General features: G+C 52.9%; 8 protein-coding genes and 1 non-coding gene across 9 annotated transcripts; 5 read left to right on the top strand and 4 right to left on the bottom strand.

Annotated features, from left to right (window-relative positions):
- Positions 1-421: 421 nt before the first annotated feature.
- On the top strand, positions 422-5,698 carry IWZ02DRAFT_384763 (uncharacterized protein; the record flags this gene model as incomplete). Its single annotated transcript, XM_066765356.1, has 2 exons — positions 422-4,949; positions 5,058-5,698. The coding sequence occupies 2 exons, from the start codon at positions 422-424 to the stop codon at positions 5,696-5,698; spliced, it is 5,169 nt and encodes a 1,722-aa protein (XP_066619080.1).
- Positions 5,699-6,200: 502 nt separating this feature from the next.
- Positions 6,201-6,290, bottom strand: IWZ02DRAFT_t110. Its single transcript has one exon. It is a non-coding gene; the product is annotated as a tRNA-Thr (tRNA).
- An 861-nt stretch (positions 6,291-7,151) lies between these two features.
- IWZ02DRAFT_462024 (uncharacterized protein) lies at positions 7,152-11,772 on the top strand. The gene is made up of 4 exons (XM_066768257.1): positions 7,152-9,224; positions 9,276-11,326; positions 11,375-11,467; positions 11,534-11,772. The coding sequence occupies exons 1-3, from the start codon at positions 7,427-7,429 to the stop codon at positions 11,426-11,428; spliced, it is 3,903 nt and encodes a 1,300-aa protein (XP_066619079.1). The 5' UTR covers positions 7,152-7,426; the 3' UTR covers positions 11,429-11,467; positions 11,534-11,772.
- On the top strand, positions 11,445-11,848 carry IWZ02DRAFT_462023 (uncharacterized protein). The gene has a single exon (XM_066768256.1). The coding sequence runs from the start codon at positions 11,580-11,582 to the stop codon at positions 11,811-11,813; it is 234 nt and encodes a 77-aa protein (XP_066619078.1). The 5' UTR covers positions 11,445-11,579; the 3' UTR covers positions 11,814-11,848.
- A 451-nt stretch (positions 11,849-12,299) lies between these two features.
- Positions 12,300-14,096, bottom strand: IWZ02DRAFT_89421 (actin family). Its single transcript, XM_066771387.1, has 2 exons — positions 13,470-14,096; positions 12,300-13,411 (listed from the first exon to the last, which is right to left on the bottom strand). Exons 1-2 carry the CDS (start codon positions 13,776-13,778, stop codon positions 12,413-12,415), a joined length of 1,308 nt encoding a protein of 435 aa, XP_066619077.1. The 5' UTR covers positions 13,779-14,096; the 3' UTR covers positions 12,300-12,412.
- A 1,551-nt stretch (positions 14,097-15,647) lies between these two features.
- On the top strand, positions 15,648-17,648 carry IWZ02DRAFT_89408 (cytochrome P450). The gene is made up of 2 exons (XM_066771386.1): positions 15,648-17,002; positions 17,139-17,648. Exons 1-2 carry the CDS (start codon positions 15,847-15,849, stop codon positions 17,576-17,578), a joined length of 1,596 nt encoding a protein of 531 aa, XP_066619076.1. The 5' UTR covers positions 15,648-15,846; the 3' UTR covers positions 17,579-17,648.
- Positions 17,649-18,045: 397 nt separating this feature from the next.
- On the bottom strand, positions 18,046-18,986 carry IWZ02DRAFT_89392 (uncharacterized protein). The gene is made up of 2 exons (XM_066771385.1): positions 18,608-18,986; positions 18,046-18,417 (listed from the first exon to the last, which is right to left on the bottom strand). Exons 1-2 carry the CDS (start codon positions 18,852-18,854, stop codon positions 18,146-18,148), a joined length of 519 nt encoding a protein of 172 aa, XP_066619075.1. The 5' UTR covers positions 18,855-18,986; the 3' UTR covers positions 18,046-18,145.
- A 1,563-nt stretch (positions 18,987-20,549) lies between these two features.
- Positions 20,550-22,273, top strand: IWZ02DRAFT_384839 (uncharacterized protein; the record flags this gene model as incomplete). The annotated part of the gene is made up of 2 exons (XM_066765362.1): positions 20,550-21,556; positions 21,610-22,273. Coding segments are annotated over 2 exons (1,671 nt in total), but the record flags the coding sequence as incomplete, so codon positions are not given.
- Positions 22,274-22,398: 125 nt separating this feature from the next.
- Positions 22,399-23,098, bottom strand: IWZ02DRAFT_89367 (uncharacterized protein). Its single transcript, XM_066771384.1, has one exon. The coding sequence runs from the start codon at positions 23,003-23,005 to the stop codon at positions 22,523-22,525; it is 483 nt and encodes a 160-aa protein (XP_066619073.1). The 5' UTR covers positions 23,006-23,098; the 3' UTR covers positions 22,399-22,522.
- Between the last annotated feature and the right edge of the window lie 101 nt (positions 23,099-23,199).

Raw genomic sequence — 23,199 nt, 5'->3', positions numbered from 1 at the left:
GTGGGCCACGACTTTTGGCATCCACTACTTGAGACATGACTCGCTGCGTCTTGAACTCAACGTCCGGCCATCATCTTTCACCTAACAACCCGTCACCCCTCCCTCTTCTGCATCCCTTCTACCACTTTTGGACTGACCAACTCCGGCTCCCTTCTTTCCTCCTTTCTCTCCGTCGCCCGGAGCCTCCCCATCCCCTCCAAACTCAAACGCTCATCAGTTTTCTTCAACAGCCGGTCTTTGTTTCCTCAGAGGCATACATCTTTAGAGGCGCGCTCCACTTCCAACACCTTGTACATACGCAGACTTTTCAGTCATTTCATCTTTGACGCTGCTGGGCGCTTGTCGCGCTCTCGTGGCGGATTTTCGCCGCAGCCTCGCGCTATCGCCACCACTTGGCTGTTGACTCTGAACAGTCGCCACCATGGCCGGTGTCAACTATGCTCGCATGCGCGAGCTGACTTTGCAGGAAGGTCAGGATGATACCGTCACGGTGAACACACGCGCCTTGATCGACAAGGTCCTCGCCCGCTACTCTGCCGAGTTCACGACTCTCAGAGAGCTTGTGCAAAACGCCGCAGACGCTGGCGCGTCAAAGGTGACCATCAAGTTCGAAACAGATCCATCAACAAAGGTGCCATCTCCAAGCGATCAGGAGCTGGGCACAGTCCTGCGCCACGTGATTAAGCATCACACCTTGAAGAGCATGGATGTGTCCAACAACGGCAAGCCCTTTACTGAGCCGGACTGGGCGCGCTTGCGATGCATTGCCGAAGGAAATCCCGACGAGACCAAGGTTGGCGCATTCGGTGTAGGGTTCTACTCTGTCTTCAGCGAGTGTGATGAGCCTTTTGTCATCTCGGGCAACAAGACCATGGCATTCTTCTGGAAAGGAAACACGCTGGCCGTGCGTTCATCAACCCTGCCTGCTGACCAAGCGTACTCTTCTACCCGTTTCATACTGGACTATCGCAAGTCATTCGAGAAGGAAGGAGAATACACTCCTTCAGGAATACCAGACCTCTTCGAACTCTCCAAATTCCTGACCACAAGTCTTACCTTTCTTGCCCTCGAATCAATAGAGCTTCATGTGGATAGCTTCAAGATATTAGAACTTACCAAGACCACTTCCGCGGCTGTTCCTACGGCCATCCCGTCACATGTTACAACGACCTCTCAGAACGGCATCATGAAGATTCGTCAGGTTACGCATCGAACTGCAAACATCCAGGCAGACTGGAGCAACGTCGTTGCATGGGATCGGAGCGAGCCAACACAAGAGACTGCTGTGCAAGAACAGCCACCCAGCGTTCCTTCGATCAAAGGTTTCTTCGCCAAGTTTAACATTGGTACAGCAAGCAAGAGAGAACAGGAGCAACGGGCTGCAAGAGAGAAGGTGGCCGCAAAACAGCGTGCGATTGCTGAAGATGTGGCGGGGCGGTCCCAGGCCACGATATCCCTCAACATCAATTCCGTCAACATCGCGACAAAGGTTCCAACAAATCTCTCCCGGGAACTCCTCCGTGCCACAAAGAAGCCCCCCCCGCAGCAAACTTCGCTCTCTATCCTCACTACCCCCCACACCCACTGGGAACATTCTTTGTCCAATGCAGAAGGACTCACTGTCGACCGCGCAGCAGACTTATTCGCGTCTGCCTTGCCCATTAAACACGGGCGCGTATTTATCGGCTTTCCGACTGGACAAACAACCGGCCATCAGTGTCACATTTTTGCGCCATCTCTTATACCCACCGTTGAGCGCGAGAGCATCGACCTGTCCAATCGACACGTGTCAATTTGGAATGAGAGTATGCTGGAGATTGCGGGCGTAGCATGCCGCATGGCCTTTGATAAAGGAATGAGTACAGTCAAGGAGGAAATGGACGAAGCACTGAAAGCTGAGGGAATCAAGAAGCCCACAGACGCTCATGTATCCAAAATAGTCCCGGATACTGTCCACGTCCTTGAACAATGGACCGCGAAAGAAGCAACGCCCTCAGCCCTCGTCGGCAAGTGTGTCGAAGAAGGATTCTGGAAGGCGTCGAACAAGGCAGAAATTCTGTCCACGCTCGGCGTTCTTCCTTGTCAGGAAGTGCGCGTCTCCGTGATGAAGCTCAACTTTCTTCGCGACCTCGCAATGATTCCAGAAGAGTTGATAGAACAAAGTTGGGTATTTATCGAGAAGCTGACCAGTCGCCGCATCATCCAGTATCTCACAGTCGAGGACATTGTTCAGAGACTGGAGAATAAGCCTTTGGATGAAGAAGAGATGCGCGAATTTCTCAAGTTCACGGCGCGCATGTCCAATTCAGAGGTCATCGACGCCAGCGACCTCAAAAAGTTATTCAACGCCGCCGTTTTATCGACCGAACAGTCTATAATCGCACTTGGAAGCATCAGCTACTATTTAGTCCCTTCGAAGTATCCACCTGAGCTCCCGTATCCGATTACGGTCATGCCTCTTAAATACACCAAAGACTTCAGCCGTGCAGAGCTGGAAGGCTTTGGATGGAGTGAACTTCCCATTGAAGAGTGGATTCGCTTTCTTCTTGACTTCAACCAACGGACGGGCCCCAAATCGATTACCAAAGACTCTGAATTCGCTACCCAGATTCTCAAAGTCATTTCGAAACAGTGGGACCAGATGCGGACAAACCAGAGGAACGAGGTGATTGCGTTGCTCCAACCGCATACGGTCATGCCCACGAAGAACGGCATGCAGAGGCCTCAGCAAACATATCATCCAAGCGTCAAGCTATTCGAAGATCTTCCCAACCTGATCGTCCCAGGCCTTAAACCAAGATTTGTCGAAGCTCTGGGCCTTCGCCAAACCATTGATCTTGACTACGTGTTTACGCGCCTATTGGCGGGACAAAACACATCGTCCTCAGATAACAAGCCCAGATGGAGTCATATGGATTTGGTAGAATATTTGACCGATGTGTGTGATTCTATCCCTCAAAAGGACCGCGCAATTCTTGCGGAGAAGCAAATCTGGCCTGTTGAGGACTATCCGGGCTTTCGGGGCGATGCCTCCAAATTGTATCAGTTGAAGAAGCTCTATGAGCCTGTTAAGGAAAATAAAGAGTTGGGGTTGCCCGTCATCAAGTGGAAACCGAATGTGGACTATCGCCCTCTTGATCCAAAGGCGAAGTTTCTCAAAGATCTTGGCATGCGTGGATTGCCCACTTGGATTGAACTCATCGACATGATGACGCGAGCTGTAAAAGAAAAGGGCGCGGCCCACTATGAGACAATCCTCAAGCACTTTGTGGCCAATCGCCAATCATGGCCGAGCTCGACTGCTGATGTTTTGGCAGAGAGGAGAATCTTGCCTGTGGAGGGAAAGCCCTTTCCGTTCCTTGTCCGGTCTATCGACTGTGTGACCAACAATCAGGCTTCTATCTTCGGTTATAACATCCTTCGAAGGGACCTTCAGCCATTCTCGAGTCTACTGGGCGTTCGCCGTGATCCACCGGTCGAAGTTTGTGCAAGTTACATCATCAACACGCCACCAGGGAATCTGGTAGATGCTGCAGTATTCTTCGGATACATGGCTGGAAGGGTTGCCGACATCCAGAGCTCGCGCGTTGTTGCGCAGGAGCTTGGCAGTGCCTCTATTGTGCCTATTGAGAGACCTGGCGAAAAGAAAGTCCGTTTTATTGCACCTCAGTCGTGCTTCGTGGGCGAAAGCAAGGAGTTTGGTAACATACTGAACTTTGTGGACTTTGGCAGCATTGCGAATGCATTCCTCCGGACTGTCGGAGCCAAGGATCACCCAAGTATTTTGGAGCTTGCCCGCATGGTGATTGAAAATCCTTCCAGGGTTTTGCAGGAGCTTCAGGCAACAAAGTATCTGGATCTTTTGAGACAATTTGCTGTCGAGGAAAAGGAGCTCAAGTCCGACAAAGTCGTGTGGAACGCTTTCAGGTCGAAGCCTGTGCTTCTGGCACTGAAGGACGAGACGCCCGGGGTCAAAGCAACCAAGGAAAAAGAGAAGGACCTGCTCGGAGATGACAGCGACGAAGATGACGAATCCGCAGTCCAACAAGTCATGGTCAGCGCTGCTGCGTCACAAATCGCGATTCGCGACAACGTCCAATACTATGCCGTCTTCAGAGGCTCGATTCTGATTGCGCCAGAGGACGATGGTATAGAGCAGTTTTACATGCGGCTCGGGGCTGAAAAGCTCAGCGTCCGCGTACAGGTCGAAAAGATTGCCGGAAATCCAGTTCAAGGTGGCGATCAGCGGGCAGCGGCTCTGAAGAAAATGATTGTCGAACGCGTCCCAATTTTCTTGACACAGTACGACAAGAATCAAATTCACCACGACGCTCGTTGGCTCGAGCAGAATTTGGAAGTCAAGGTGGTCTCACACCTAACTCATAAGCTACAACTTCCAGGTCATCGGCCTGTGTCATTGAAGACGACTGCTGGTCTTCTCCGTCAGAAGTATCGCTTCCAGTCAGTTACGACCTTGTTCGTAATGCCTGAATACGACTTTTACGAAGTCAGTCGGGAGCTGGTCCCCCTGCTCTTGGTCCGTCAAAACCCAAAGCATGAGGTCTTGATTCTTGAAACCATCCTCAGCAACAGCTTGCGGAGACTGCGCGATAAAGGATACGATGTCCAGCGAATTCTTTCTAGGAAAGAGAAGCAAAATGCTATGGAAGCTCGGCTTGCAGAAGAAGAAAAGCAACGTCTTGAACGGGCATCCGCTCGTATGCCCCCTCCACCTGCGCCAATCGCTAGACAGCCCCAACAACAGCCCTCACAGCAGCCCCAACAGCAGCCTCCACGACAGCCTCCACAAATCGAGGCGGCAGCCCATCAGCTTCCAACGAATCCTCGTCCGGCTACACCTGAGCAGAAAAAGATGCCAGGGGGATTTGGCACTCCGAGTCCTGACCGTGAAAACCACGAAAACCAAGTTGCCAGAGCTCGCAGGCCGAGTATTGACTCAACAGTTTCAGAGCCAAAAGACAAATTCTTGAACAATTTTTCGTCAGGATGGTCCAAGACCATAAGAGATGCTCTCAACCGAACGACGGCAGCCGGAGGCCAGTCAAGCAGGCAGAACATTAACACGCGTTCTCTCCCTGCACACCGCGAGAATCCCAACAGCATCTCTTCCGACATTCAATCCAACCTCTCTGCGGCGCTTGAAAAATGCCGTGCCCACAACTCAACTCATGTCCAATCATCGACCCAAACCAAAGAGATTGACGAGGCAAAGGGCTCATACTGTGACAGTAGTACAAGCAAGGACCTGACCAGATGGAACGTGACAGGGAACGGCATCACCGTTTTTTTGACCAACCGTCCGCGCAACCCCATTCCTGTTGCAGATGAGGCGTTCAAATCTGGCCTCGGGACGTTTGCCAATTTGCTAGAGCGCATCGGAGGAGTCTTCCGTCTTGGCAACAGCGTCATCAACATTTTCTACGAAGACGCAAGTAACACCATTGCATTCAACCAAGGCGGCGCTCTGTTCTTCAACTACTTCTACTTCTTCAACCTGCATTCTCGGAACACTGGAGGAGATGGCATGGCGGATGCGACATTGTTCTGGTGGGAGGCGTTTTGCCACGAGATCGCGCACAACTTGAGCCCGGAGCACTCGGCGCAGCATGTCTTTTACGAGGGTAGCTTTGTCAAAGCGACTTTCAGGAGTGTGGCGGGCTTGATTGGCGGATCGTGAGCTGACGAACTGTAGGTGTTTTGTGCAGAGCTTTCCTATTACTTGAAGATTCTTAATGGCGTAAAGATGAATTGCTAGAAAGATCCGTCGTCTGTTGGTCAGCGGTCTCCATCAAAATTCATAATCCGCAGTCTTTGCATTCAAAGTCCTCAGTAGCATCGTCATCAGCCCTTCTAACTGTCTAAAAGACCTGCTGTCCTGCTTCTACTTTATTGCTGCCATTCCGTCTCTCCACAAGTCAGTCAAACAGTCTTGTGCTCTTCCCGCCATTCCTAATCAAAAAGCCCAGCCGAAGTACGACCGTCTGTGGAAAAACAAGTCCCGCTGCGCCTTCTATCAAGACGCAGCCTTCCAAACCTGGATGCGTACAACACTCGCGAGCCTTGAGCAAAGGGCTCTGCCAAATCAGACCGGCCTATCCTCGACACTCGCACTCCCCCTTACGAGAAGAGAACGTCGACAAACGTGTAGCGGCAAAAGCATGCAAAACAGCAAAAGTAAATGCTTCCACTGAGATTTGAACTCAGGACCTCGGCATTACTGATGAAGACCAGCTACTAGTGCCGCGCTCTACCAACTGAGCCATAGAAGCTGGTGCGAGTTTAACTTGCTTGATCGAAAGCTGTAGCGGGCCTTTGATTTATATTCAACATGATGCTCGCTGTCAGTTTCAACGAACTCTATGCATTTATGCACTCGAGAATTGGAGCCTTGTTTCGAGGAACGTGCGCGCGCGTGTGGTGCGCGAAGATTTTTCTCCTCCGCGATGCCAGGGGAGATCTGGTTGTCATTTTAGGTTTAGCGCCCGCCAATGAGGGGACGGGCCGGCGCCGCGAATCAGGGTCCGAGGGTCGCTTCGTTGGATGGCAACTGTCAGAACTGACATCTTTTTCGCGAACCCAGTGCGTAATCGTTGGAGGAATTTGAAGGTAATCGCTGACTGCTTGTCAGAGAGTACTTGCCAGGCAGCAGAGGGGCTAAGCCGGCTTGGCTCTGCATACAACCTGACAACAATCGTCAGCCTGGTCAGACGTAAATTTCTCTATCGCCCACTGGGTTTGCAACAACAACTCGAGTTCCAACATTTTCAAATGCAGTCTGATATGGATTACAATAACTATGTGCATTTTGAACTATGGTAGGCAAAATGATCTTCTGTTGATTTGTTAATTACGTCTTGCTGGAGCCATCGGCTATCTAAGACGGAGCTACTCACAGGGGACGCAGCATACGTTTGAAATGTAGGTAGGGATTCCCAGCTGAAGAATCTCGTACGACAAATAAAATCTTGATATTCTATTCATTGGGGGCGAACACAGCCTTGCAATTGCCTGCAAGGCTCCTTTAGCATTTCTTTTGCCTCAGTCACAAAGTCGCCATGGCTGCATGACTGCATGATTACATGGCTACGGCTGAATGCATCATTTTCCCTTTCCCCTCCCTGAATTCACACAAACGGGATTACACGGCATCAAGCACCACCACATTTGTACTTTGTACTCCTCAAGAGCCACTCGTGCTGTCGCCCTTCAATATTTTACTGTTCCACGCCTCGTCTCTTTTGAAGCATGCTCGCTCTGTCCAACCCCAACCGAGGCAAACCCCACCTGATATATCCGTTCTACAACATCTAGGCATCAGGAAAAGATTCCAGATGAGCTCACCAACGTACTTTACATATTTCCTCTCTCTCTGAGCTTCAGCACGCTCTCACATCTTGCGCCAGCCATGTCCGCTTCGCAAACCAGTACACCCGTCCAGGAGAACTTAGATCCTCTGGTTCTGGGTTCAGAACTTTGGGAATCGGCAAGAAAACGACTTCAGGACGAAGGCGCATTGAACGACACGAAGCTGCAACAACTCAATTCTCCGCAAAATGATACCCCTGAAAAGGTTGTGCGGGCGCTGGAATCCAACAGAGAGAAAGTCGAGGCCAATCATGGAGACAGACTTGACCGCCTGATCGAACGGCTCAGCACACTTTGTGGAATGGTGGATACTTGGATGATTTTTGCTCCAGAAACGGTCCACATTGTCTGGACTGCTTTCCGGGTGCTCACAGAATTTTTCGCTGCCAAGGAAAAGTTTCGCGAGGTCATCTTGGATGCCATGGACACAATGACGAATGCCATCCTCTTCTGTGACATTTTCATCAGTCAATGTCGCATTTGGAGCAAAGCGCCAAATGTTGCCAAGGAAGTTCGCCAGATAATCCCGCAAATCTACTACGATATTCACTGTCTCTTTTTCGAAACGTTAAAATGGACGATGCCAGACGCAAAACAGGGAGCCCTGCGCGCAATCGGGAGGAATTTCAAAATCACTATCACGGCGATGTTTGGAAAGACCAGGGAATTCGAATTGTTCATCCAAAGCATGACAAAGCAGCTGGAACGGCTTCGCCACCTCAACGCGGAAAACAATCACATATTTGTGGTAGAAGCTTTCAAGGAGCTTTGCACGATGACAGCGAATAACCAACAGACACTCGAGCAGCTTGTTCGAAGCTTTGCGTCATTTACAGATCAGAGTGCCCCACGTTTCGAGCAACTAGTCAATGACAGGACGGCCCAACTCATGAACAAAATAGAAGCAGTCGAAAGCTCCAGACGCAACGAAGAGGAAGACCAAAAGATGGAGCAGGCCTTCCTGAAAAAATTGGAATGGCTTCAAGATGGGACTAAGTTGAAAGCCTCTGAACCAGACGAAGAACGCCTAGAAAAGACCAAAAAGATGAGCAAGGGGACGTGCGGATGGATCCTCCACGAGGAGGAGTTTCAGTCATGGCACGTAGGAACTGAGAAAAAATTGCTGTGGGTTGTGGGGAGAGCAGGGTCCGGAAAATCATTTCTGTGCTCCTCCATTACAAACCATCTGCTCATGAGCAATGCAGAAGAAGACATTGGGACACCAATTGTGATCTCATTCTTTTGCCGGATTGGGGATGAGTCACGGTGCACAGGAGAAAAAATCATGCTACACATCCTGGTTCAGTTGTTCAGCACACTTAGCAGACCCCGAGGAACATTGGCGACTTCAAACGATCCTCAAGCCGGAATGGAAAGATCTCAAATCCTGGCGAAAAGTGTCCAGATCCTGAGGGAAGAAACCGAGAAGAAACATCAAGACCGCGTTGCTTCGAGCCTCGACATCACGACTTGCGCCAGCGTTTTCAGCGCGATTGCGACGGAGCTTCCTTGCAAAATATTCATTGTAATTGACGCTTTGGATGAATGTATAGATCGGAGGGATAATCAATTGCTTGATGTGCTAGTGGGAATGGCCGAGCAGATGCACAACATCCACTTATTAGTCTCAAGTCGGGACGAGCATGACATCAAAAACATTCTTTTACCGGACAAAGGGCGCGAGTTTGCCTCCAGAATCGAGGTCGGTGAAGATTCCACGAAAGAGGATATTGGAAGATACCTCGAGGGGGTTCTCTCTCATGACTACAAGTTCCGCCCAAAAGACGTAAAGAGTTGGGCCGAAATTATTGTGGCTCGTTCAGAAGGAATTTTCCAATGTAAGTGTTGTGAAAATATCCCCCACTAAGCTCGATGCTGAAATAAGACAGATGCTGCGATGGCAATCCGCCACCTACATGCTCTTGAAGCAATGGCCAATCCTGACGCTGCCATCAAAAGACTTCCCAAAGGATTGAGCAAACTCTATGATCAAAGGCTATTGGAAATGGTGCAGCCAGCGCAGAAATGCTTTCACATCATGCTTCGTTGGCTGGCTTGTGGAGAAGGACCTGTCAAACTCATGCCGATCATTGATGAGTTTGGTCGATGCTACTTGGACAAGAGCCAGATAGATGAAGCGGAGGCGTCAGAAAACGGAACCGTAGCAGCGGACGAAGATGAGGCAAAGACGAAAGCATTCATGGACTTCTTGAATCCACACGTACGCGATTTCATCAAGTATAATCAGGAAACGACCGTAATAGAGGTGCAGCACGCCTCGATCATGGACTGGATAAACGACACCGTGGGAAAGGCTTCGGATTCACCAACCTGGGACATTCATCCTCAGCGTGGACATTTCATTATGGCGCAGAACTTCATGCGCACCTTAACTCACCCAAGCTTCCAAAGAAGATATCTCAGCTCGAGTTCCGAACCTACTACCGAATTGAGATACGAGGTCACTCACTGGGACTACCATGTCCGCAAGGCAGAAGCAATCTCGAGCACGAAAGATAGAAGTTCCGCGGAGTGGAAATCCCTCTATGATGAGATCGACACCTTCATGGGACTGGGGAATTCCAACAAAGCTTTCTTCGATATTTGGGCAAAACAAGTCAAAGTCTCGGACACTCCTATCCGTGTTGCCGCACAGCTCGGTCTCTTGTGTACTTTGGAGCGATTCTTCGACCGCGCTCAGGAAGATGGACAGTACGACGTTCTTGGCTTCAAAGATGGGAATGGTAACTCGCCACTGCATCTTGTTTGTCAAGGAAAAGGCAACCTGATTGGCCTCGAATTCATCCTCGAGAGAGATGCTTCCCAAGTCAACGTCAAAGCGGGCGATGACGGAGAAACTCCGCTTCTCATGATGTTCAGATTGTGTTCGCGCCCAAAATTTCAACCATCGCCAGAGAGATTTCTGGTTTGTGTCCACCAACTTCTTCAGAGAGGCGCGCAAGCAGATGTGAAAGGCCGTCGCCTCCGCACCTGTCTCCACTATGCAATGAGATTGGGAAGTCTGGAGATCTGCGACGAGATAATCAAACAGAAGAATGTCGACATCAATGCTCAGACCGAGCGCGGGTCGACTCCATTACACGTGCTGATTCGAATACACAAACCATCCGTCAAAATGCCACTACGACTTCTACAAACACAGTCATTTGAGGCTGCAGAAGCGAAATTATCGGTCCAAATAGCACAGCGGCTACTGGATGCAGGGGCTGATGTGCAACGCACAGATGAAAACGGCCGGACGCTGTTGATCGAGGCCGCGTCAGCGGGTAACACAGAGATTGCCCAAATGATTCTGGAGAGAGCTGTTGACAATGTGAATGTGAGAAGTGGCATGAGCGGGGAGACAGCATTGCACAAAGCTGCTGAGGGCGGCAACAGCAGGCTCGTACGTTTACTTTTGGAGAATGGTGCTGACATCACACTGCAAGACGAACGAAAGAACATGACCGCGTTCGACATTGCTCTCCGACCATGGTCTTATCTCAACATGTATCCGCTGAGTCTCAGTGGATTGGATCCTGGGTGTAGAGGTTTCTTCGCAGGATTTGAAGATATTCTCCAAATCTTGTTGGAAAGGACACCCAAGGACCAGTGGAATGTTGAGATCTTGAGCCAAGCAATCGAGATGAAGTCTACAAAGCTGTGTCGACTATTCGCCAGTTTTGTTCACATTGCCGATGCACATGGGTGGACGCCGTTGTTACATGCAGAACAAGAAGATGAGGAAATCCACCAGCTTCTGATGGGGTTGGATAGAGCGAGCACACAGAGAAAGCCTTTGGCAACTTCAGCTCTCAATCTAAAAAAGCCCACGTCTTGGACCAATTGGTCCAACGGCGACAGTCTATGTGTGACAGGAGGCGGATTGACCGTTTCCGGGTCCGGGGGTAAGTTTATCAGAAAGGCTTCAAATGTAAAAGTCAGTACGCTAGGGGCTGACATCAAAAGCATCTTCTGATCGCCACAGGCTTTCAATTCAAAGCGATCATCCTGTCCCTGCCAGACAGAAGTTCTACTTTGAAATTCAGATTGAAGAGCTTGGCACACAATATCCCCAAAAGTAAGATGAATTCCCTCAGACAAGTGTCAAGTGAGTTTGACGAAGCTGATCTTACTCTGGGCATAGTGTGCTTGGGTTTGGATTCTGCTCTCAATTTGTGAATCCTTGCACGATGCCTGGATGGCTTACATGCAGATTTCCATCATGGGGTTATCATTCCGACGACGGCAAAACCTTTCAATTTTTCAATGCTCGAAAGCAGACAAGCCAAGTACTACCCATGTATTTCCGCGGCGACACTGTAGGAGCAGGCGTCGATTTGGCTGCTCAACGGATCTTCTTCACGAAGAATGGAGAGTTGTTTGGTGAGTTTAAGCTTCACAGCCTTGCCGTACTTCATGGCTGAGTGGCTTTTCTAGACGTCGATTTCGAAAAGAAGTACATCAAAGGTCGACTTTTCCCGGTTGTAGGGATGTATCCTGACGGGATCAAAATCACTGCCAATTTCGGGAAGACACCTTTCATGTGGCGTGGGGCCGAGGAATTCCAGTGTGGAAAGGGCAGAAAATGAGCAGCCCGAGCACAACATCACCTACCGTATAAATTGGTGTACAATTCCCGCCTGACTAAACGCCCCGCTCGCTTGTTACGACCCGTCTCTGACCGGCGCGAAACCAACACCCCCTCAACAAGACCCGGGACTTGTACGCCAACTTTTATGGTACTCTGGGGATCAGCGACCTCTCCAAGAAGGTGGGGAGAATCAAAGGAAGGACGCATGCTCCCAGACGCACAGACCTACTTGAGGGCGTGCCAGACACAAGGGGGTGGGTGACGAGTCTGGAAGAACGAATCGGGTTTTGCAACGATACGCTCGGATAAATGTCATTTCCAAACTGGAGTGCCAAGAGAGAGGAGAGATGGATGCATGGAATCGGGTGAAAATGACTTATTTGACTTATCGGGGTATCTTCTAGACTAGGGTAAATGACTTTCTTGCGCCGCTCAACCAGAGGAAAATTTTCTTGCCAACCAGTTGCTTCCATTTTCCAGATAGTCCTCCCTGGTTACGGCCAAACCTTTCAACAATTCCGCATTCTGCGCCAGCTTCACCCCGCCAAGCCATGTGTACGTGATGGGATCGTCTGGCCGCCTAACTCTCAAGGGCCATTCCCCCGGCATGATGCTCCTCAACTCGGCCTCCAACCGCTCCATGAAGCCGGGTATTAATGAGTTTCCACCGACGACTACAATGTTAGCCAACATTGCTGGCCAAAGTCCTTCGGGCAGCTGCTGGAGGCTTTGAAGTATCGCCTCTGGGATGCCAGGTTCCTGGAGCCCAATATCCAGCGGATTGAACAGCAGCTCTGGTACTGCAAAGCGCTCATTCCCCAGTGGCAGAATGTCTTCTTTGGGCCCGCCTGACATTCCCAGGCGTTTTGCTTTTGCCGCGGCTGATGGATCATGAGGACGCGCATATCCACGTTGTCTGTCGGTGTAGTCGGGGAGAATGTAGTCAACAACGACAGATGTGTCGACAGGCTTATTCGTGCGTGTCCAGACGCGTTCAAGGTCGGTGGGGAACTGCGACGAGACGAAGCAAACATCCTCCTTTATCTCGTTGACAAGATGTGTTTCGTCCATAAAGTTCAAATGACGCAGAGAGATGAGTTCCTTCAAGTAGTTGGTCAAGAACTTCCCACCGACCGATAGACGGCGAATGGCCGAGTGAAACGGACGACCTTTGTGGAGGGGTGTGATGGTTGTGTGGCTGTAGCCAGAGTCGACCAGGAGGAGGTATTCGGTAGGCGGAAATTGGGACGGGGAGACAGAATCCGAGAACAGAGAGGGTATGTTGTTGTAGGCGTTGAGAGAAGGGCCTAAGATACGCAGATACGACGCGAATTCAAACTCCTCAAAGACCATCTGGTCGCAGTTTGCCTGCAGGGCAGCCGGCGAATTGGGCGCTTCGGTGAGGATGAGATTTATATTGGACGGATCGCACTTTACGGTTTCAGCGTCTCTCTCTTCTGACTTGTGTGCTCACAGGGCTCAGCTTTACCTTGAGCTTTGCGTCGTCTCCAAAGAACTCGTGTTCCCACACTGCCTTTTCACCTTCCCAGTTCGCGACATATCCCTTCTCAACAGGCCTACGGAAGGCCATTTCTCCAAAGTCTCTGCATCCTTCTAGTTGAGAGCCAATCCAGACGCGTCGGTCTCGTGCGCGGGCGATGCAGTTGGGCGTGATGCGGCATTGAGAGGGGTTGGCATGCTCTGTTGCAAATCCGGCCTTGATGTTGTATGCGCCGTTGTCAATTACTAACGTCTGCGGTGGGAATGATGGCTTGGATGGTCTGGAGCCTCGGGGCATCGTGTGCGAAAGGAGGATGTGACTGGAAGATCAAACTCAGTGCGACGCGTTTCGTGGTGACGTAGGTAAGGTAGGTAGGGGCAGATTGATAGCGGGGAAGGCTCGGATCTTGGTCAATTGCTCGTCGCTTTTTGTCGACCCGATCTCCTCGCTCGAATTTCCGCCTTCTCTTTCCACCCCAATGCAGCTTTTTGCGCTTCTTCGGCTCTCCTGAGAACGTTCAGTCCTGTGCGACCCGACTGACGAGACTCTGACTGCAAGTCTTACCACCTTACTGCGAACCTGAAATCCGACGCCCTATGCCTGACGGCGGCTCACACCGAGCCTGCTGAACGCTCTTCCAGTCTCCCGGCTTGGATCGGAAGGTCCGAGACAACAGAATACAGGGTCAGAACTCAAATTCACCCAGTGTTTACGCCGACCATCTTGCCTGCTTCTCAAATCGCAAGGCTTTTGTGGAGCATGGGAGATTGTGGTCCAGCAACCCAACCTTCAACAAGCAGACTGTTCTATATCTACTTGGTTCTCGGACTTGCAGGATGCATGATGCTGGTGGGAACTTGGCCTGGGCTTCTTGCAGTTGACCAGTCGGCAAGCAATCGTCCTCGATACTGTTTGGAGCATTAGAGGCTTACTTCAAGCAGCCTCGTTCTTACTGTACTTGCAGAAAACTGAAATGTAATTCGGGTCTCCAGGGACCGGAATCCGTTCAAGGAACAACAGGACCGAGTAAGCCCAGACGGACCTCCCAGCTGCACTTTGCAGGAAATGGCCTTCCGTGCAGAATGACTTGCATTCTATGGGCTGACTCCTAGCGCTACCGCTCAACATCAAAGGCCGATGATCACTAGAGGCGCTGTCTCTCCAAGCCGTGAAATACTTCTGTGTCAATTCCATTCTCAGTCGGCTGACGAACGAATGCAACTAGAGTGAATCAGACACCCGAATCGAGCAACCGTGTGCTTCCGCAGCCTTAGCTGTTCCTGGGTGCTTCATGTGCAAAACCCGCCACAACTATTTGCCTTGGAATTTCGGAGTCGACATCGCGCAGCCTCATCCTGCATATTCTGAAACGCAGTGACGCGTTTGCGCAGAGCAGCCATTTTTCCGGCACTGTACAAAGGCTTTGGCATTTTCAGAAAGAGTGGCAGAGGTTGGACGTCACATTATTCTACCACCTCCCCGGACCCACGGACTTTCAATTTCGGGGCTCATGTCAGACCGGTCTAATATTCAGGGCCCCTCCACAGTCCGATGATGCAGGGACCGCTGACGACTCCAGCGCAAAATGAAAATAAAAAAAGTGACGCAAGCTTGGAAGATGTCAAACTGTTCCAAGGACCTTGGAGACAGGCCCGTCGAACGGGAGTTGTCCAGTCAAAAGCCGCGTATCTCTCACTTCTTTTTTAGTCTCGCGTTGACTATGCTGGAAGGAGAGCTAGACTGTCCAAGAAGAGGAAGGGTAGGAGGATCGTAACAACTTCTGGCGCAGTGGCACCGGGTGGCGCCGTCGATGGCCGCTAATGCGGTTTACTTTGAAAACTCACATTTGCACCAGGAAATCGCGGTACGCAGCTTGGCCATCCAACTTTTGCATTGTCGGTCGTGGTGCCGTCCCTGAACTATGCGTGGAATTCACAGTCCAGCAATCACCCAAGTGACAAGCGTGGGCGTTGATCATGAGGCTAGCTACCTTGAAGACAACGGTGCTCTTGGCACTGTACATACACAGAGCCTGAACGCTGACCTTCTACGCCAAGATGCTGATCGAATCGACATCCTTCAGAAGCTTACCGGAACCTGTAGCAAAATTCGCATTAGGGACTTCAGCATCTGACTAGTGGGGTCGACGGAGTGGACCCCTAGCCACCTTCTGACTGCATTCACAGACAGCGGGATCTGCGCAACTTTGCTTTTTCCTTGGTCAGAAACACTGTCAAAATGGCCGGTATCCATGTGGACGAAGCCCATATCAACAGCCGCATCTCAGATAGACTAGCCCCCCAGCGTCTCCCTCTTCAAGGGCTCTCAGACCTTCTTTTGAAGTCGCTGCTAACTCCAGTCATCCATGGCTCTTTTGCAGAATATCTACCCCCTCCTCCTGTTCGCCGTATTTACTGGCGTCTTTTTCCTTCTCTACAATCGAACAGTGCTCATTCTTCAGCGGCGCAAGGTCATCCGCGAGAATGGCTGTGAGCCCCCAACTGCAGCCAAACTTTTGGATCCTATCCTCGGAATCGACAACATAATCACCCTGGCCCGCGAATCTCGCAACCACAATCTACTTGGTCACATCTCAAACCGCTTCCGACAATATGGCGAAACATACTCGACACTGCGGTTGGGGACGCCAGTCATTATGACCAACGAGCCCGCAAATCTGCAAGCAGTGCTGGCGACGCGCTTCAAGGACTTCGCGCTTGGTCCGTTCCGACAGCCGGCAATGGGGCACTTTTTGGGAAAAGGAATCTTCACGACGGACGGAGCGCACTGGGCAGCCTCGCGCGCCATGATACGACCAAACTTTGCACGAGACCAGGTGGCAGACTTAGCGATGCTGGAGAGCCACGTGCAAGACCTGCTGGCGGTGCTGCCGCGCGACGGGCACACCGAAGTCGACCTGCAAGAGCTCTTCTTCCGGCTTACGATCGATTCAGCGACGGCGTTCCTCTTTGGCAGGAGCGCTGACACGCTCAAGGAGAAGCTGTACAGCAATGACCCGGCCACGACACGGCAAGGCGCCAAGTTTGCGGCAGCGTTTGCGGCGGCGCAGGAGGAGTGTCTGAAGTTTGTCCAGATGGGTCCGTTGGCTGCGTTCTTGAAGTGCAACGCCAAGGTTGACGACGGCGAGCTGGCCGTCGACGTCGTGCATAGCTACGTGGACCAGTTCGTCGACGAAGCCGTTCGCTACCGCCAGACCCTCGACGAACAACAGCATGGCTTTGGCGCCGCGGAGAAGAACCCGAAGGAAGGCAAGTACGTGTTTTTGCACGAGTTGGCAAAGCAGACGACAGATAAGCGGCGCATCCGTGACGAGCTGCTTAACGTGCTGCTTGCTGGACGTGACACTACGGCATCGCTGCTGGGCAATCTGTTCTTTGTGCTCGCACGCCGTCCCGACGTCTGGGCCAAGCTGAAGCAAGAGATCGCTGTGCTCGACGGCAGGAGGCCGACTTACGAAGAGCTGCGTGGCTTTCGGTACCTCAAGTGGTGTTTGAACGAATGTAAGTGGACTCCCTGGTCATCCTATTTTCCTATCTGTGCCTGGAAAAACAATCCTCCTCCCTTTCCAAAAGCCGACACCCCCTTTTCACACGCACACAAGATGCAAAAAAGACACCATAGCTGACCCACACGCAGCACTCCGCATCCACCCCGTCGTCCCGATAAACACGCGCCTCGCCACGACGGACACGACGCTCCCCGTCGGCGGCGGGCCATCAGGCACCTCTCCCATCTTCATCAAGCGCGGCACCGCCGTGGTCTACTGCCCCTTCACCCTGCACCGCCGCCGCGACGTATGGGGCGCCGACGCCGACACGTTCCGCCCAGAGCGCTGGGAGGGCCTCAAGGTCGGCTGGGAGTATCTACCTTTCAACGGCGGGCCGCGCATCTGCGTCGGTCAGCAGTACGCGCTGACCGAGGCGGGCTACACGACGGTGAGGCTGGTGCAGGAGTTTGAGGCGCTCGAGGGCTGTCGTGGAGAGGAGTGGCGTGAGTTGGTGACGTTGACGCTCTGTGGGAAGGGTGGTTGTTGGGTCAAGTTGAGGGGTGTGGGCGTCGGCGAGCCTAGGACTTAGGTAGAGTGGATGATGATGCCTAGCTGGACTGTGCAAGTAGGCAGGCAGGCAGGCAGGCAGTAGGGCAGCAGGTGGGCGAGGAGAATGTGTCGAATTGGTGATGGCGGACGGAGGCAAATCTGGCTGTATGGTCGAGAGGTTAGCTAGCGAGTGAGGCGTTTTTTTTTTTTTTTTTCGTTCGATGAGGCCAGGCTTCTGTTGCTTCGTTTGGCTGACCGTTTGCTGCGCCGATCTCACTGGCTTCTGGACAGTGTGGAAAGCCAAACGGCTCGAAGCAGACGGCGCGGGCCCAGCGAATCGATGCCAGAGAAGCAACGCGACGTTTTGTGCAATGGCAAGGAATCCTTCTGCATTGAGGTACGAGCATATGTCTCAAACTCTGTGGTTCGAGTAGTTTGCATTCAATCGACAGGGTGATTGGACCTCGTGTGCGTTTGAACGTTCCAAAGACGAAACCAATCAAGGGTTCTGAAGCAACCAGTCATTCATCCACGGCCATGCATTTGCTTTCCTTCGATTACCCATCGAGCCATCTGCTCTCGATCCGGTGCATTTTCCCACCATCGCCTACAACACTGCAGCCGCCAGCCCCATGATGCCTGCAAGTCCCATGAACGCCGAGCCCGCGTCCACGGCCGCAGCGGCATTCGTAGACGTCGCCGTCGACGTGCCAGAGTGCGAAGACGTATGGGTCGAGGTGGAGTTGGCGGCGACTGCCTCGTTCTTGAGCGTGCCGGTTGCAGTGGTGCTGGCGGAGGCCGCGTTGACGGAACCGCCCGACGACGACTCGTTGAAGCCGGGCACCGTGTTGCAAAACTCTGAGGCTTGCTCGGGGATTTCTGGCAACAAGGTTAGTTTAGTGTCAGGAATAGGGTTCAAGTGGTGAGGGAGGCGGAAACGGGACTAGACGATTCTACTACTGTACTATGAAAAAGAAAGGACGCAAGGTTGGCCTTGGTGGAAAAGACAAAACGATGGGGCTGCAAGAGGATGATTGATGGTGGGGGGGTGGGGGGGAGGTTCGCTTACGCGCAATCTGGGCCTCGGTGCAGGTACCCGGGTGGTTGGACAGGTACTCGGTGATGTAGTTGTCGTACCAGTCCTTGCCGGTCGTGCAGACGCAGAGGAAGTCCGTGGTCTGACATGGCCGGTCTGACGACGAACTAGCGGCTTCGAATGCTCCGGCCGCGCATGAGTCTTCGAGGATCTTCAGGTTCTGAGCCATGGCCGTTGCAGCCAGCAGCGTGGCCGAAATAAGAGAGAGCGTGTACTTCATTTTCAAGGAGGTTTGGAGAGGTAAGTATGATTGAGGTGGGTCGAGTCTGGAGAGTACAGATACATGTCGAATGCCTTGGCGACGGAACAGTTAAGAGCTTCTCGTAGAGCTGGTCAACAGTGGAACGCAGGGAGAAATTCACAGCTGAGCAGATGGCTAGAGCCGCGCCTCCAATGAACCAACAATACTGAAGATTCAATTGATTTTTCCAACCATGTCAGAAGGAGCATGGAGCAGGCTGATCCAGACCGTGGGGGTTCGCAGTTCAAGGGTGCTGCTGGAGAGGTCCCGGCGCTAACGTCGAATATTCGTCGCAAAAGCAGTCCGGTTCAGGGACAGTGATGGAGAAGAATAGTCCCTGAGCAGGGACAGGGCAGGTCATGGTCCACATGCGGAAATCAGCCCTGGGGAAAAGCATCAGCGCTGGCGTTTGCGGCATGGAGCACGTGGTAAGGTGAAAAGTCGAGACACGGCTTGGCGTGGAGTTGGATTCAGACAGGCACACAAGCACAGACGACGGAGCGCATGGATCAGTTGGGCTCTGTCAGCGGCGCGGAATTTTCTCTGATGTTTAAGTGGAGCGAGCCAGCGGTCGATAGGGCATCTCCGATAGGGCCACAGTGTAGTGATTCCTGACAGAGAGGTCGCTCTTACAGACGATGGACACGGCGACGGGACGAATGACGGTGGTGATGGAGTGGTGATGTTGTGGTGCCGGCGTCGGGTCGGGGACGAGTGTGCATGCATGGCATGGCGCATGGTGCATGGTGGGAAGCGGGGGATCCGGCAAGGCAAGGTAAGGTAGGGTAAGCAGATGATCGGGACAGACAGATGGAAGGCGGTGACAGCACACATGGTGTAAGACGACGACGACGACGACGACGGCGACGGCGACGATGATGATGTTGTGGTGACTTCAACAAGGGAGTGCTGAGAAAGGCGCAACATAGGCATTGTCTGGCTGGCATACAATCGAGGCGTCAGACACAACAAGGGTTCCATTGCGAAGAGAGGCTGTGCTTTCTCTGTGGTTTTGCGATACAGAATCGAGGCCAATAGCGTCGCAGTCTCGTACGAAGTGCCCGTAGTGGGACCATGTGCGCCAGAAAAGTCGACGTGATGCGACGCCAAGCGAAGCGGAGCTTGCACGTCTCTCACCTCAACCGCTTCCTCCCCCCCAATCTCTGCCGTCCTTCGACTACGCCCTGCACCGTCCATCCGTCCGTCCATATGTCGCCCTTCACTTGAAAACTTGTTCGCCAGCTTATCCACTCGAACGCCCAATCCAATCCGCCGCCTGCTATCCCCCCCACCATGCTGACCTGATATTTGGTTCTTCCTCTTTGTTCCGTCGTGAATGAAATTCCCATTACGCCCGCCCGGCCCTCGCACTCTAATCAACCATGGCCGCGCCAACTTTGCTCCTGCTCTGCCGTCTCGCCGCCCTGTTCAGCCTCTTGGGCGCACCGCTGGCCTCCGCTGCGACCGTGACGCCGACCAATGACACTGCCTCTGCCCAAGACGGTGGCATTGTGCTGCTGGTCAGCCATGGAGAAGGCATGGTGCCCGCATCCAACGTCGCACCCTTGACTTCCGTTGCCGCCAACGGTCTCGAAGTACGTACTGATTGCAAACTCTATTAACCCTTTTGCATCTTCTAAGCTTTTGCCTACCCCACAGCCACCAGGCCGGACCGGGGAGCTATTCCTTGCAACCGACAGTACCGCTCAAAACGTTAATAGTTCAAACATTGCCTATATCAACTGTGAACCCTCTGCCTACGAGGGCAACATTGCCGCCTCGGATGTGCTAAGCACTGTAATCGAAAAGGGTGTCGCCGGAGCCCTCTTCTTCAGCCCTTCTGCCGCCTACTGCAACGTTACCGGCATCGACAGCACCACCGCCTACGTTTATTCTATGACGGATGCGAGCGTCGCAAGGAGCGTACTGTCCGATCTCGAAAATACCAGCACCAATCTCAAGTATTTTGCTACTATCCAGCCGCGCTCTGATGTCAACAACACCGACAACATGAGCGGCAACAATAGCACGAGCTCCGACTACTCTGGGTCGAGCAATCCACTCGGCCCCTCGCCGTCGACGGCTGTCGCTATGATCATCTTGTACAGCATCACCGGAGTCATCACGGCACTTTTCCTCATCATCATCATCACCGGTGCTCTGCGCGCACACCGCCATCCCGAGAGATATGGCGCCGGCGTCGTGCTTGGTGGAAACCGCGAAGGCCAGCGACAGACGCGCGTGCGCGGACTTGCGCGGGCCATGCTAGATACGATTCCGATCGTCAAGTTTGGCGAGCAACAGGGGAACCAGCAAAACAAGCGTGAGGACGTGGAGATGGGCGAGGCAAGAACAAGACGCAGCAGTGAGGCGCTCCGCGTGAGCGAGGACAATGGTCATCGGAGCCAGGGCACCAGGGGTTCCGAAGAACGTTCCGCCGGCGAAACCGCTGCAACTGGTAGCACAGCGGAAGCCGATGATGGTGGCATTGCCGCGGCGACACCCGCTGCGAGCGCGGAGAACCTGGGCAAATCGGGCGGCGACGTTTACACGGGTTGCACCATTTGCACCGACGAATTCGAGCCTGGAGAAGACATCCGCGTCCTCCCGTGCGATCACAGGTTCCACCCTGCCTGTGTCGACCCATGGCTGCTCAACGTCAGCGGCACTTGTCCACTATGGTAAGTTGACTGATTCAATTCCAATTTCGCGCCCTGGCTGACTCGATTCGCAGTCGCATCGACCTTCATCCTGCTTGCGACGGCGCCACAGATGGCAATGAGCACCGCTCCGGCTCGGAGCTCGCGCCTCCATTGTCACCCACTGATGCCGCCGCTGCGAATATCCCCTCGACCCATCGTCACCGTCGACACACGCTCCGAAACATATTCCATATCCGCCCAGAGACACTAGAAGAGCGGCTCGCGACGGCCCGTAGTCTCCGGCTCCACGGCTTTACAGGCGACGCTTCGGAAGACACGGCGCCACCATCGCGTGGCGAGCGTGAAGCCCAGCAGGGCGTCGCTGCCGGAGAGGAGCGGCAACGACGGCGACTGAGCGGTCTATTCAACCACGGCGACGATGGTGGTAGTCGGACTAGGATCATTTCGGGCATTCCGCTGCTAGGACGGAGACGGGCAGGGTCGACGCGCTCCGCGACGCCTGCCGACGCATCCGTAGGCCCAGTCGCTGCTCCAGCCGCTGTTGAAGAGGGCCGCTCTGGGTTGCGCTCTGGTTCGCCGCCGCGTGCAGATACGGTCTCGAGGACTGGCAGCCTCTCGCGCAACAATGGCAGTCCGCCTCGCGACAGTAGTCCACCACGTATAGCGACTCCGCCACGGGTCAGCACGCCACCGGCGCCATCGTCGCGCCGAGCAAGCGACGAGCACCAGAGATAGCCTCGGCGATGAGACGCCCTGACGATCTTGGCCGTGGACGAGTAGTCGTCCACCTTCGTCACATGCATCATCAGTATTTACCCTTGGCGGCTTCTCAGCCCTTGTCTTTTGCAGACCGCTTTGGTCCATCCATTAGACGGGCACAGATTCTGTCTTTCCTCTTATTTCGTTTCTTCCCACGACTTGGACGGGGCATGATCACGGCGTTGACGGCGTTTTAGCGCAAGGAGCGACATGATGGTGGTAGCATCATTTTTCCCACATCTTCCAGGACCAAAGACATTTGCATTGGAACTGGACTGGACAGAGCAGAGCAGAGCGGGCAGCAGGCAGCGGGCACTGGAATTGCGGCAGGCTGGATTCTTTGCGATACCTATCTGTACACCGGACGGCTGGCTCGGATGGATGGCAATTTTTTTTTTTTTTTTTTTTTTTTTCATCATTTCTTCCTGCAGTATGTTTTCCCATTTCTCCATGCTGGTTTTCCACTTCGGCCTGTCTGCCGCATGTTTTCAATGCAATGCGGTACGACGCAAGGCCCCGGGTATGTATGCCCGGAATGGCACGGAAGGGCTCGATTGATGATGAATAGATGGGATGGACGGATGGATTGATGGACACGAACGAACAGCAGTGATGACGGTCGGTCGGTTCTGAGTATGCTGTAAATGTGCGTGCAGCGTGGCCAAACGTGCTGGCTACGTATGAACATGCGCGCGCGCGCGCAAACATACATCCACGGCCACCACCGCGATCCGAATATATCAATCAAAAGCTCATGAAGAATCAATCAATTTACTATGTAGTATTGCGCCGACAAATGTGAGCGCGAGCAAGGCAGAACAATGCTGAAAGCAAATATGCCTCACTACATGTACCTATGGTTTTGGCCCTTGCGCTACCGCTTCCAAGATTCAATGCCGAAA

This window comes from Phyllosticta citriasiana, assembly GCF_038021145.1.
Source record: "Phyllosticta citriasiana strain CBS 120426 chromosome Unknown IWZ02scaffold_15, whole genome shotgun sequence".
In the NCBI taxonomy this organism is placed as follows: Eukaryota; Fungi; Ascomycota; class Dothideomycetes; order Botryosphaeriales; family Phyllostictaceae; genus Phyllosticta; species Phyllosticta citriasiana.
Note: the sequence above shows the minus strand (reverse complement) of the source record. Positions and strands in the feature narration are given on the sequence as shown.